Source organism: Parambassis ranga, chromosome 19 (assembly GCF_900634625.1).
Source record: "Parambassis ranga chromosome 19, fParRan2.1, whole genome shotgun sequence".
Lineage (NCBI taxonomy): Eukaryota > Metazoa > Chordata > Actinopteri > Ambassidae > Parambassis > Parambassis ranga.
The window spans coordinates 16176159-16191943 of NC_041039.1; the positions used below are offsets into that span (position 1 = coordinate 16176159).

The 15785-nt window shown below is 39.2% G+C and overlaps 1 protein-coding gene across 2 annotated transcripts in view; it reads left to right on the forward strand.

Annotated features, from left to right (window-relative positions):
- The first annotated feature begins 3780 nt into the window (after positions 1-3780).
- Positions 3781-15785, forward strand: part of LOC114451846 (voltage-dependent calcium channel subunit alpha-2/delta-1) — a 51319-nt gene continuing 39314 nt past the window's right edge. The window contains exons 1-3 of one of the 2 annotated variants that reach the window (XM_028430772.1): positions 3781-3869; positions 9247-9328; positions 9872-9988. In XM_028430772.1, coding sequence (XP_028286573.1) covers positions 3781-3869; positions 9247-9328; positions 9872-9988 — 288 coding nt within the window. The remainder of the gene's footprint in view (positions 3870-9246; positions 9329-9871; positions 9989-15785) is intronic. The other variant, XM_028430773.1, reaches the window with a different exon arrangement.

Below are 15785 nucleotides of genomic sequence, written 5' to 3' on the forward strand. Positions count from 1 at the left end.
ATTATTACATGATTTATTTATTTATTTTTGTCTCATGTTAAATGTCATGACCTACATAGTTATGTGTCTGTGTTTCTGCACTGAAATGATCTGTTGTATGTGGCAGCAAAAAAAACAACATATTGTGTATGCATTTTGTATCTATGTGGCAAAAGGAAAAAAAAAACAAAACAAAAAAAACATGCAGACATGTTGGGGTTCCGAAACACAATGCACAATCTGGAGGGGTGGGGAGGGGGACTGGGACTCACCTGTACCTACATCATACTCATAGTGTACTTAGCAGTTTGTGTACACGGTACAGTAAATAAGACAAATAAATCTCAATGCTCAGTCATGACTGTTTAACCCCTCGTGTTTCATTAGACTTCCTTCGAGCTAAATACTGTTTGTTTAGATCAGCTGTTGCCTGTAATTGTGAACCCATCCCATTTGTTGTCGTTCTGAGGGGCGTGAATGTGACTCAAGTTGTTTGACATGTGTACATAAAGTGTTTATTTTCTACAAAGATTGAATGTTTATATTGTCCGGAGTTTGAGCATGTGAGTGTTGGAGAAAAAAAAAAACATATAACTGTACAGCAATGCGTGTCTATAGTTGTATAAGGGGAGTTGACTGTGTAATCAAAACATGTGCTGTCAACCAATGACTATCTGTGCAACTGCGTCCCGTAAACTGCTGAAACAACACAAAGGGGGAGAAGAAAAAAAAATCAACTTCAATAGTTGTCTGAAACTTTCTGTTTTGGATGTTGCATGTTTCGTTGATGGTTTGTCAGTATATATTTTGCCTAAAGATTCTGTTTAAAAAGAGAGAGAATATGTATAGATTTATCTGTATGCTGAGTGTAAAGAAATATGCTTGTACAATTGTCTTGTTTTTCACTCAGTGTAAAAACAAAGCATATAATGTTATGGTTTTGTGGTTGTACACAGGATGTGTTGAGATATGCAAATTGTGCTGTAAAAAAAAAAAAAAAAATCAGCGTTTCCCCCCCTGAGTCTAAAGAATAAATATTAAGAAGAGCTATATTGTGCATCCAGAGTTGAGCCTGGCTATGTTTTTAGTTATGAACTGAATCATGCATACAAGTATGTGCATAATTTTAGTATTTATAGAGATATTTTATTCGTGTAAAACATCATTTCTTCCCTTTTTTCAGCAATTTAATAATTGATTAATTAGCTCTGCAAGTGCATTTCCCCTTTTGACCCTCTGCTCCCTGTGGAACATGCATAGGCACTCACATGAAATATGCACAAGCTGAAATCTAAATTCTAACATGTATAAAAATGCATCACAGTACATGGAGTTCTACTCCCACCTGTCCCTTTGTACTTTTCTGAGAAAATAATGATCTGTTTGAACATTTGCTCAGTAATATAGGAAACTACTTTTAGTTGTATTTTTTGTTTTAGTTTAGTTCAGCTGCAATTTCAAGTCACATCCACCAGGAGGCAGCATAACCTCCAACTAACATCTGAGGTTGAGCTGCTGCATGAAGATGAGTTTCATCATTCTAAAAGAGGATGGTGTTCATAAAATAATACTAATAATAACTAAAAATAATAATAATAACTAAAAATAATAATAAAAATAATAACTCTAACAACATTTTAAACTCTAAATCAGCAATATTTGAAGCTATGAGGAAACTAGTTTTGAGCTGTTAAATTGAATTAGCCCACATTTGAAAATATGTTATTAATGGATTTAATAACAATAAAGACAATATAACTACATCAGTGAACACAAAGGTCTGCGTTTTCATAAAGACAGGTTTTTTATGTGGATCAGGTTCAAACAAAGAGGAGTATTTTTCTTTAGCGGACTGGAGTTTTTTTTTTTTCCAGGCCTGCTCGTGTGCTTGCACACATACAGATTAAAAGTGTGATTCTAACACATAACCTCCAGGTGGCAGTATCCCCTGTCATATAAACTTAACATTCACAAAACCATTCAACTCTTCTTTAACCAGCAGTGCTTTCACTCAGTATTTTATTAACATCATTACCAAGTAAGCCTATGCTCTATTAAGTCACAACTATAATACTATCAATGATTTTTCTGTATGCATAAATACTTACATTTACATTGTTATTCTAAATGTATACCAAGCCTATATACACATATTGTAAGCTATTCTGTTATATGCAGTATAATGATGTTCTGATAGATCTCTGTCAGGTCTGTCTGACAGCTGCCAGGCTTTTTTATATTAATAATTTTTTGTGACTGTCTGAGAATGGGTGTAGCAGTCTGTCACCTCTTCCTATTCAGAGTGTAGTGTGAGATACTCCCACTTAATAAAAAAAACCTGAATCAGGATGTCTGCAGAAGAGGCCTCCACCACCACCCCATCCCTCCCCCTCTGCTCTTGGCTATTATGTTCTTCCTCCACTCTGAGCCATGTCTCCTGTTCTCGCCATTCACTTCTTTTTATTTTTCATCCCATCCCATCAGCAGGTGCATCTGTTCCTCTGTGAGAGGAAATGAGTGTGAGGAAGGTGAAGCGAGAGAGAATGTGGAGAAGGTGATGTGACACGGGAGCCAGGGAATGAGGATAGTAGAGGGGGGAAGAAGAGCAACAGTGCAGTACACTGAAAGAAATGGATAGGTGGGGAGGGAGAAAACAAAGAGAGAGCAAGGGGGGGAGAGGGGGGAGGAGGAGGGGAGGGTGAGAGAACAAGAGAGATGGTGTGTGGTTGCCAAGCAACGATTGATAACCAAATCCCCAAGCATCCTGCCTGTGCTGCCCTGCCCTCCCAGGCCTGAATTACACACACACACACACACACACACACACACACACACACACTTTGTTAATTTAAAAAATAAAAATGGTAGTGGAGTAAAACTGTGGTGTTGCGTAAAGCAAGACCTTGTATATAATAATCTATAATTTATACAATTGCATTGAGTTGCACAGCAGGTAACAAAGTGATATGATGGATAGCACAGAGAGTTATTGGGCCTTCGCTGCACTTTGCTCATAATGTTTTTACAGTGCATTTGTGATATCAATACATACACAGTCACTCTCATGTGGGACAGTTTATTCGCCTGCTGCCCCTCATGCTGTACCAGGATAACTGATAACGACAGTGGAATCAAAGCCAGTAAATCTCCTGTACACTGTAGCACCTCCAGCCAGGTTATAGGCACTGGGAGGCTGTAAAGCATTTTAAAAGGCAAAGCCTGTATCTGTATTCAGCATGTGTGTGCTCCTATACCTGTAGTCTGTGCCTCCTTTTAGCAGGTGTTTCTTTATAGGAGGGGGTCAAAACTATATGTTTCACACAACACTATGGAGCTTAAATAAAAATAATATTAAAACGTATGTGTGAGTTCATAAATGAAAGGGGATAATCTGACTTGGATAAAGTTAATGGAGGTAAGATTAATTGAGATACAAACAGCAGAAAGATAAGGATTTTTTTTTCAACCAGAGAGAGAGAGAGAGGGGGGGGGGGGGAGAGAAAGACAGAACGAGAGAGTGAGAGTGAGTGAGTGAGTGAGGGAGGGAGGGAGGCAGTGAGTGAGAGAGAGAGAGTCTGAAATATCCAGCCCTGGTACCTGTTAGAGCGCTGGATGGCCGAGTGATCAGATTAGAGGTGTCAGGGTTCGTTAATCTGTGAGGGAGTGACAGACCGCCACACGCGCTGCTTCCGCGCATCGCTCCATTCAACGGCGGTGAAGGGGAGCGCAGCAGATTGGATATTGACGCACGTCGGGGAATTTCCCCCCCTTTGGCTTCTTCTTTTTTTTTTTTTATAAACAATGGATACCTGCAGGGTACGAGCCTGGGTGTTCCTGGTCCTGCTATGGCAGATCGGCTGTTTGGCATCGCAGTTTCCGACACAGCTCATGTAAGTAGGAGCTCTTGTAATCCTCTGTCGCGCATATGTGTTGTTGTTGTTTGGAGACTCTTTGTTTCAGACACAATTTCTTAATGAGCCACTTGCGGTGTGTTATCACGCTGCACAGTACGTGGGTGTGGGTGTGAGTGGGGCGGGCGGGTCGGTTCATTCATGCACCGATGGTCATCTTGAGAAAGACCCACTGAGATAGACAGCATATTTCATCTCACCCCCGCCTGCTCGCCTTCAGGCGCTGATTAATCAGCAGTTTGTGGCCACAGAGAGCTGAGAGCAGACCTCTTTGAAGTTGTAGAGGAGTTACAGTAGCCTTACTTGGTCCTACTGCTTTATGAAATATGACAAAAAGTTTTTTTCTGTGCCATTTAATTGTCTGCGTGAGCCCCGGAATTTAGTCTCTTCCTGGCTCTGGCAAGCAAATATGGGAACAGTACAAATCAGAAAGACTAGACTATTATGTCCCTTCACAGTTTAAAAGTTATTTATTGCAAAAATAGTCTTGCAATGGACCAACCAGACCACTCACAGCTCCTGAACCACAGATGGAAAAATCAACATTCTGTGTTCATAAATACAGATTTAGCTATATCTGTAAACAATATCAGATTCTTTTAGAATTTCACTGAAGAATCATTTATTTATTTTTGATACAGTGATTAATGCATCCAGAAAGTCAGCCAGCACAGAAGTCATTTTTAAGCTGTTTGGTGTACTTGAATTAAATGTTTGCTCACCAGACAAGGTTAGAACGTGGGCATCTGTCTCACATTAACATTTTGCTCCAACCCATTTGTGTGATTTATGTCAGACAATGCACATTTAAAATAACTGACTCAAGGACAGTGGCTGTAAACAGCTAAGAAAAAAAATGACTGAAAGCTACAGTCAGTTCATTACAGGGCCCATAAAGCATAATCCACTCTTGTAATTGTTTTAAACATAAATATTGGCCACTGACTCTTTTTTTTTTTTACTCCATGTATCACAAACATCATGTCTGACTGAGCCAAACATGTTTGCAGCTCCTTGTTACATTATATGAGGATAAGTGAACACACTGATTGCCAATAAAGGCAAAAAAAAAATCTGAACACAGTATGTAAACTGTGGTGAGGTAGCATCATGTAAAGCTGTAGCCACTCTTATAGTGTCTGAATGGTTGCTGAGTTCATTTCCTGTTACAAGTCTAGAGGCAGATGGATTCTTTTGATTGCTCTTCAGACAAAAATCTACAGACTCGACCATCTACCAGATTGTCCTTCTTGCCTAACAAATGAATAAAAGCAAATATCAATATAATATAATTAAACAGATTGTAGTTTGGAGTGTGCATGATGACGAGAGGCGATGTGATGCTCGAACATAGACAAAATAAACAAAAAAGAAATGAGAGTGGATTTTATACTCCGTTCATCAAGTGCATTCTTACACTGATCAAAAGGATGGAGAAAAAAAAAACACACTCATTATGGAGAAGCACTTTGGCAAACGGTAACCAGCTGCTTTTCTGTCTGTAGTTAATCCTAAATACCTCTGTCGTTCTAGCAGCTACTCTGGAGACAAAGCATTTAGCTGTACCTTAGAAATTTGGACAACATTTCAAAGCCAACAAAAACAAGAGTGGGGACCAAGCTGTTGTCAGAGTAAGAAGCGGCATCACATCATCATCGGTTTTGAATTTTTAATCCATACATATGTTGGCCTTAAAAGAACCAGACTGTGCTGCCATGGTCCTATAGTTTGATCCTGTGAAGGGATTTTTAACTGTGGTGTGAGGCTGAACAAAAAGTGAATCGGCCACCTGGGTGTCAGTGCAGAGACTACAGAGTGTAAGCAGAGCACCGCTGGTTGTTTTGGTGCATTACAGTTGATGTTTCCATGCCTCATTCCACTTTTGCTGTCTGGACTGTGCAGCTTCTGTCTTTGCCTCTATAATGATGTGTAATTAGACAGTAATTACACACCCGCCCACTGAGATACACACCATGGGCCAGCTCATTACGCTCTCTAGCTTCAAACCGATTGTACCACAACATCTGTCTGTCTCTCTTTCTGTTTCTTTTACTGCCTCTCTTTTCGTTTTTTTTTGCTCTCATTTGCTCTTCCTGTGTCTGTAGAACAATGTAGGGCAGTGTCTGACCCAGTTGCCATTGGTATGTACATGTGTGTGTGTGTTTAATTATCTAGCATAGTACCACAGGCTGCAGTAATCAAAGCCCAGCAACCAGAGCAGAAAAAAAATGTTGCTACCTCAGCTTAACAACACTGACTTTGTTCTGTGTATTACAGGCATTCCTGAGTGGTTATTCTAGCTACTAAAGGGAGATGAGTGGTAATATGAGTGAAAGATAATATAATAATAGGCATCATTGTACTCAACCCTACCTATTAGGAATCTGACGTCATCAGCCTCGATGAGGCAGGATTACATTTAAGAAGTATTTCCATTAAATTGAATAGATGGGTATATGCAGGGTTTATGTGTGAGCACCTAATGTGCTGAGATTTTCTGTGCTTCACAAATAATGGATCTAATCATTTAACATCTATTTAACAAAAGATCTGACTATAAGTGTCCATATAATGTGACAGTAGCATTACTTTCAATTTCATCTTTCTTTATTGTATGAAGCCAATGTAAGTACTTTACACACACCAAGGGTTCACTTATGTGTGTGTGTGTTGGGCTCAGCACCTCTGAACCCTTAAGATTTAGGATGCACAGCAAAAAGTCCAGGTCGTCGTCGAACACATGCCCACATACTGCAGCACAGTCTGGGTTGTCTCATCTATTTGTCAGCACCTGAGAGTTGTTGTTGTAGAGATTTAGACTCGCAGCAGCAGATTTTACGGAAGCTAAACTCAGGAGAATGGGCCCTCTACCTCTCTGAATGTCAAGTCCCTGGAAACACACACAAATACACACATGCACTCACACACTCACATAAACTCTAACTCACACATGACTTGTCAGTGCTGCAGACTTTGAGAGCTCAAAGGTCCAAGGTTCAATAAAACACCTGCAGTTAGTAGATTTGGAACAAAGAAGAAGAATAGGCCCGAAGAATGCAGAATCAGGAGAAGAACTCAGACACTTTCAGATGTGAAATAGGTAACACTGCCTGTTTCATTAATCTGTTAAAGTGTTAGAGGTCTGTCATTTAGACAGAAGTGACTTTTATGTTAATGTTTCTCTGGGCTTTGTTCAGACATAGTCACACTAGGGACACAAAGAGGGCCACAATGTTGGATGCAGTGAGAGTGAAAGTTGTTGTGATCTTATTTCCTTATTTCCTCTGCTCCTAGATGCAGTCTGCGTCTCCTTCAATGTCTTCATTAATATTGGTCAAAAACCTTCACAGGTTCTTAGAAGTCTGCTGGAACCTGGACTTCTTTCTAGTTTGTAACCCAGTCACATTGCTGTTGCAGTCCTTCCTATACAAGCGAGCTTGGTGCTCATTCAGATTTGGAAATCTAGTTTAACAGATTACTTAATTGCAGTTTTGCACATGGCTTTTTTAATGTATGCACTTGATAATTGTTCTTTTTACCTTATTTATCATCCAAAGTTTTAATTATCTTCTATAGATATCTTATTGTTGATCTTGGTAATTTTGCCAGTTTAATAGAATCTATGGGTGGAGGCTTCTTAGGCCACACAGGCTCTTTTTGCCTCCTCCTGCACATTATTTGCATCCTTGTTCCTTGCCCAGTCACTTTTTATTCTAAAGCCAGCTGCGGTTAAAAAAAACAAGAGTTGACCGCACAAAAGATAATAATAATGACCCGGAAACAAAAGTTTTAAGGATTATCGGGGGACTCGATGCCTGGACCCCTGAGTGAAGGTCCAGCACTTTGGACACCTATCCACCCCCACCTGCTTCATAGTTGGAGCTTTATTTGTCTCATGATAGGATGATATCTGCCAAAATGATGAATCATATGCTCCATTAATGCAAAAGTCAAATAATCGTATATTTGTCCATGTGTGTTGTCAGCAGACACTTAACCATGAGTGGTATCTGGCACCAGGTGCTGAAATTGCAGTCGGCTACCAGTGAACGTTTTCCCATTATCAGCAAAGTGAGTGAGACTGCTAAACTATATGGGTCTGATCATTTATGCAGGTGATCATATAAAACATAAAATGGCCTTTTCTGAGTGACTAGAAAGGTTATGAAGCTCTAAATTGCAGATTGCAAACTGAGACTAAGATTTCCAGACTTTTGCTTCTTTTAAACATTTGGCACTGTGCTTCCCTCTCTGATATTCCCTCTCCTTCCAAAGTGTCTCATCTTTCTCCACAAGTGTACTTGTTCTGAATTTTCTTTATTCACTGTGGATTTTGTCTCCCTGATGCATCTTTCTCAGGCTTTTTGATCTGTACCTTTCTGTCTGCTAGGTTAGACTGTCACAGTCAGTGCCTTTCACATCCTGTAAACTCTCATTGCACGTGGCTGACATTTTTAAGAGAATGTTCTTATTTAATTACAGTGTTCATACGTGTTTATAATGTGTCTCTTGGGCATGGTCACAGATGAGTCTGTGTGATGGTGAATACGTGGCAATGAGAACATCTGTATTCTATACCAACCTGTTTTCAGTCTCATACAATATTAATAGCCTTGTATCATTATGTGCATGCACTCTCTCACATACAGCTGCAGGTGTAAAATACATATATGGGGAATTAATGCATGCCGTGTGCCTGAGTACTGTACTCCTGCACATGAGGTGCACCTATAGATAACTTATTTTAATAAGTCATTGTCCCACCTGATGCATTTTCATTTTACCAGAACCACTTTTGTGAATATGATAATTCAATAATAGGAGAACGAAGCGACTAAGTAATAATCCATTTCTTGATGAGGCATCCCTGAATTAAAGCTGGGAGCCCAGAAACTTTTTTGGCTCATGCACATCGATGGCACCAGCAGGCTGCAAATGATGCTAAGCTCTTTGATATCTAGAAAAAACATGTTGCTCCTGGCTACTTGCCTCCTCTTGCCTGTCCACTCACATCATTGTCACTGGTCACAACACTGGCTGACACTTATCTGATTGGCTGACTTCATGTTTGAACTCCTAGAAAGTAATGGTATTGGTTGACACTTGGTGACATCTGTTTTATAGGATGACATTGTATTTGTTCGTGGTGATTCGGGTTTGATTGGTTGACATTTTGTTTGACCTATAAGAGTGATTCTCTTTGGCCTTGTTTGTTTTGCCGCTACGTGCCCTAGATGATGGCTGTGAGACGGCGTGATTGACAGTTTAATTGCGCTGTGAAACGTCTGTGATGTCCTTTTTAAACTATTTACACCTCAGTTACAAGATTGGTTGTGTGCCTTGTTCTGTCCCACAGGATTAAAGAATGGGTTGATCAGATGCAGAAGGAGCTCGTCACCCTGGCAGACACAGCCACTCTGGGGAAGAGCCTCACTCAGGTACAAACTAAATCACACACATAAAGAGAGAGAATAATCCACATTTGACACTGATGTGGATCTCTGACATGTATCAGTGCATCAGGAAAGTTACACTTCAACAAAAAATATCTCTTATTCCAGGTAAGGTTTACACCCAGGTTCAGAAGGTCAGATGAGATACTACAAGGAGGAACAAAGCCTAAATATGCAATTGCAAATGCAAATGCATTATTTGTATTTTTAGTTACAGTTTTATAAATGTTAGACAAAAAAATCTGCTAGGTCAGGTTTTGGAAGAGTGTATGATTTGGGCTGAAACACATCCACTCACAATGCTACCTGTAAATTAGATCTGCCTGTCATATTCCTGGTGAGGTCAGGCTGCATTATGGCTTAGCACATACACTGTGCTATACTCCCAGGTGTAAATAGCCACAATGATTCATCCATCCCAAGTGAAAATAGCATTGTTAGCTTCTGACACCTCGGTTGTAATGTAATAGCATCTTTTTTCTTATGAAGTGAAATGACGTGCAGCTGGTTGTGTCATGTACTCTCTAGATATTTCTGAAAAACCAGCACCTCTACACTGTGGAGCAAAACGATGCAGAGGAGCTCGTGGCCAGAGCGGCCCGGAACATAGAACAGCTGCTACGGAAGAGGTCTGCTGCCTTGGAGGTAAGGCTCACTCGGCTCAGAGGATCCAACTGTCAGTTTGTTATTTTATGTTGCTTTTGATGCTGTGCAGGACAAGCTTTTTATTAACAAGGGCCATGATAGAGAGCAGTTTTCCATCTGTGCTTCTCGTGAACTTGTTAATGGATTCTGTAACTAAAATGCAATGCTGAGGGTATAATTGCATGCAGTATATGTTAGTGACAGGGTGACAATTGTGACCTTTAATCATGCAAATTTAATAAAGTTAGTAGCTGCATTAAGTCTAATACTAATCTGGATGGATATATGCAGCTTTTTTATATATTAAAGCACAGAACAGACAGAGTTCATTTATCTTCTTTGTGGACTTTGTTGACTGGCTTTTTCACCACACACTGTGCTAGTTAGGCCGGCAATCCCACTGTTGGGCCCTTCAAAAGATGAAACAGGGTCAACTAAGAAATGTTCAAACGTTTTCCTGGAAAAATGCCTGATGTTCTTGGCTGTTTAACTTCAAAAAAAAGGTCAGGCCAGAACAGAACACACAATGCTAAAGCTCTGATAGTGTTGTGTCACTGAAAAAATCTCAGGGGAGAAATGCTGTAATCCCAAAATCTAATCTAATCTAAACTGTTGAGAGTGCAATCAGAGGCCACATATATCCAGACATAGTGAGTATAATACATTAGGATCTTTGAAGATGCACTGTTATCAAAATGAACAAGAACTATCAGAATTAAATATTGGGGATAAATTATAGATTACAGTTGAAAACGATCTGTATATCTAGTTAAAATAGGACAATCCATAATAACATGGTTAAACAATGAAGAGTTCATGTGGCTAATTCACAAGTTACTGCACAAAGCATAATGGTACAGTCACAAATCCACCATCTGGTTATCATCTGTTTATTTACTTAATCCAGCTGACCTTTCCAAGTGTCTCCAAGGTGGCCTCTGAGGGACACAAATATTTGAAATTCACAGATGTTAGTCAAAACTACCTTCTGGAGGTCTTTGTTGTGCCACAAGCTATTATTATTTCATCTGCATTGGTCGTTGTGGTCATTGTGTAAGAGCCCACACATTTTTCAGAACTGAGGCGATAAGTTTCTCTCCATCCAAGAGCCTAATTTTGTCACATCAGGGGTGACATATACTATATTTTGTATGGAGAAAGAACAGTTGTTGAAGCATATACCCAGAAGAACAGAAACAAGGGATCTTTTTTCTTCTTCTTTTTTTTTTTGGTAGGACTGAATGTGATAATGAGAGCCTTGACCCTAGGGAGCTTCTTTATTTCTCCCCCTCTCTTTTTTTTTACTCAGAAGTGGGTCAGAGATGTTCTTCTATATCAGGACTGTTTTTATACATTCAAAGGGAGTTCACAGCTCCCCTTACTTTGGCTTTATAAGGCCTCATCACTGTTGTCTTATTAGTAATGGAAAAAGAGTATTTATGAATGTTCATAAACACATTTTCTGCCAAGTGTCTGTCCTGTGTATGCTAAGTAGAGACACTGGTGTTCTTATCATTTTTTCCAAGTACTGGTGCCATAAGCAGCAAAAGGAATACTGGCTCCAGTGAGTGGAGAGAGAGAGAGAGAGAGGGAGAGAGAGAGAGAGAGAGAGAGAGAGAGAGAGCGAAAGGGAGGGATGGCTATGAGGTTAGGTTACGTTTGTGTGTGACAGTCAAAGTAACCCCTAAGACATCGATCACTTCTCACTCTTTATTGTGTCTTTGTGTCTCATCCTCTCTTATGAGTAACCTCAAGGCACACCAATATTGGATTCTCTGTCCTAAGATGTATGGATGCAGAGATAAATGGATGAATGAATGGTGGGTAAGAAGGGCGAATGAACATAAACATGACAGATACGTGGATTGATGGACAGATAAAGAAGGAGCAAGGGAAGACGGTTAAACAAAAAAAGGGGAGCTGAGAGAAGAAAGGAAGCTTTGAGCTCATATTATAACAGGTTGGATATGCAAGGGGTGATTGATAAGTTTGTAGCTTGTAGCTCCTTTCTGTTAAAAGTAAAATTAGTAGTGCAGATTTGTTTTTTGTTTGTGTCTTGGACCTTTAAAAATGGATTCCACACCAGTGATAACATCATCATATTGATTACATTAATGGAAGAGGAAGTGGGATGTAGAGAACAGTGAGTTGGGAGATCACCTCTAGACCTTGCTAATTCGGCTGGTTTGGGGATTTTGGGTGTTTCATTTGGATTTTGCATAGACACCTTTCTTGGAAATAGCCGCCTCTGCTGCAGTGCACAACTCAATCTGCCAAGATCCTGTCATGAATCTTCTCAGTGGTCTCCTGTGTGGTGGAGAAGACCAGCCCTTCCTGTTTGAATTCAGACACACCACCCTTTTATTGTTGCCACCATGTTCTCATTAACCTCCTTGGAATATAAACCCTTGAGGTCGTGTTTGATGAGATTAAATCCACATTCCTGGATGGCAGCCATTGCTACTGTGGACTCTCTGATGACGTGCAATTTTCAATTATGAAACAATTTTGGCCATGCATGTGTTCTTTCTCAAACTTGTAGACTTTAGTACAGTACCAAACTAGAGAACAATACAAGTAAACTGTCTAAACTGAGTTTTTCTTTGAGGTTGTTTTTGCTGACATAAATGCAAGACTTTTGGCTGTAGAGTTTCAGACAGACTACAGGAAGAGCATATTCATTGCAGCTGGGACGTCGGTTTTTGTTCAATGCCTTTGATATGAGGTTGGGAGTGACTCGCACTGTCAATATAATTGGAGATAGCCCAGGGCACTTGAGCCATTTTCACTTGGCTGTCAACTTCGTTCAAACTTTCATGCTCCCTATCCTCTTTTCCTCCTTCCTGCCTCCTCTTTCTCTGATCTCTAACTGTGCATGATGGACGACCTTCCAAAGGCCACAGTTTACCTAACCACAGGTGTGTGTGAAACAAGTGTGTGTCTACGTGGGCCTGCTCATGCTTCCATAAATAAAGTGTGTGGCAGAATGTAACATGCATTATTAATGAGTACTTGGCTGCACACTGTTAGGAGAGATCGCTTTATCAAAGGTTTTACAATGTATGCCATGGCTTGAGCTCAACAGGGGACAGTCACACACACTTATACACACATGCACACAAACATACACACACACCAACAGGGACAAAGGCTTTTAGTGGCTTTAGTCCTCCTGCATGTGGTTTGAAAATACTGCTGATATAACAAATATTATTTTGATTATATATATATATATATATATATATATATATATATATATATATATATATATATATATATATATATATATATATATATATATATATATATATATATTGATTTTTATTATACTCACAATATATTCATATAAATGTCTTTATATGATAAATTCTGAGTCTCTAATCAGACCACTTACTTTAAATATCTATTATTTCTATACAAGTCATGGGCAGCAAGTGTTAAAAGACACACACAAACTTGTTGATGTGTATTAAATGATATATGGGTGCTGTTCAAAGGGTCATAGAGACACTCTGAAAACACATCATCAAATGTAGCTGACCACTTAGTGAAAGTGTGTGATGCTCAATCCAATTACTTCAACACATCAATCTCACTGCTATCTCCTGTCTGCTCGTTCTTTTTCTTGCTGTCTGTGCACACTGTATTTAAAAACTTAATTATTGATGCTGCGGAACTGTTAATATAAAAGGTGATATAATACTAAAGAAGGACATCCATCCATCACAGGCACACACACACATCTAGACACTGGGTTAGAGGTTTGCACTATGATGCATTTGGTTTGTTTGGCAGTGTGTTTAATAGTCTGCTATCACTAAATTTAGGCTAGATCCTTAGATTCTTACCCTGTATCATCTACACTATGACATTAGGGGCCACTTAAATAGAGACCATTGAGTGAAAAGCACTGCTGAGCCTGAGTTTAGTTTGAAAACTCAGAGATATTTTGAAATATTGACAAAGGCAACCATGATCTAAGTCAGTTATGTGCTTTCCTGTTTTGGATCCTTTCCTGGGAGATAAACAAAATATACCAGCCTTGCAATTGGTTAATTCAGCATGTATAAAGAATCAGATTGCTAACAATCTTTACTTGTTCCTTACACTTTAAACAACATCTACTGTTGACATAGTAGACATGTTCCAACAGGATGGACCTGCATCTTCTGTGATACAATGAGGGCTAGATCAGTCCCCTGTGAATGAGTTCAATGCTGGTTGATGTCTGCTGTCTGAGCGTGCCGCTACAGCCAGAAACCACAATTATCTTACTATGTATGCATGGGGTAAAAATGTGTGTGAGCACAGTGCGTCTGTGTGTGTGTGTGTGTGTGTAATCAATCTCTTCTCCAGAGGTGAAAGACTTTCTAGTGACTAATGAGCCAGTCTCCAACGTTACTTAGAGTCATACCTCAACCAGCACCACTAAGACTGTACAGGACTCAGGTGGCCCATTACTCTGTGTGAGACTGTGTCTGTGCGTACCTGCATGTCTGTGGATTAAAGTGAGTTTTAATCAAAATGAAGTATCTTCCCTTTTCAATGGATCGAATATGGAGTAATTATTGAAATAATAACTTGCATCACTGCATGTTATGCAGCTGTTATTTATGCACTATGAATGGAGTATGACAAGTTGCTCTTGTTTAATAAAATCAAAGGATACTTTGCCATTTGCTATTATTGAAATGTGTACATTGGTTTGTGGTTAGCTTAAATTCAGCAGGCTAAAATGACCTCTAAGGATAGTCTACTTTATTCAATGCAGGTTGAATACATTAAAATCAATTTATGCAATCCATTTCTATTGCTACTGTGAATGTATATCATCTGTGTTGTCCTCTAAAAACTCATGTTAAGCAGTATATTAGCTAAAAGATTAGATTATATTTGTTTTGTTTTATTTGCTCATTTGTGGATTATTCATGACAGTCACACAGATGGAGAAAGGGGAAAATGCTGCAGTGGATTCTATAGATTTTTTATTTTTTTAATCTTTCCGTGCAGACACTCTTGTTCTCCATCAGACTCCAGAGGATTTATGAGTTCTCTTCAAGCCTTCAGGGGAAGAATGTTTAATACTCAAAAGACTGAGCTTGAGTGGAATATTGTTTTGACACTTATTCAATATTCAGTATAATTTAATTTATTCTAGAGTTTATAAGCAAGTTTAACATCACGCTCTGACACAAACATGCCTTATCATGATGCCGATTTGCTCATAGCTCCAGGCTCTTTCATCCCTTTTAGATGCCTTCAGAATCTTTGACAGTGAACTATTTGACCACAACAAAATGTAATCATTTTTAACATTTCCTGTCAGATGGCACCATCACTCATACTACAGACTCCACACTGCAGTCCTTTAATGTTACATTGCTGAAAGAGTTTAGTTGCTTCCAGAAGACAATCTGCAGGACCGTCACCATAGTCAATTTCTTTACATGAGATAATATCTGTCAAACTTACCATGTTACTTAATCTGTAATTTTTAGGGCAGCTATATGATCTCTTTAATACATCCCTTTGTTTACACCACTAGATTTACATAAAGATGTTCAGTAAATTTCGTCATGAAGGTAACACTACTGACTGTCTAACCAGAATAGTCGAGCAGAGATTTCAGCCCCATTGTGCGCAGGCAGGGATCAAGTTATTCGGTGCGGGTTTGTTTACAAGCACTACTTTATTGGGAATATCAATTCGTTATGAGTTTAAAATAGCTTCAGATGTCTTGCAAACAATTACAGCCTCAAATTACCTCATTAGACAACACAGATCTTTGTCATTATCC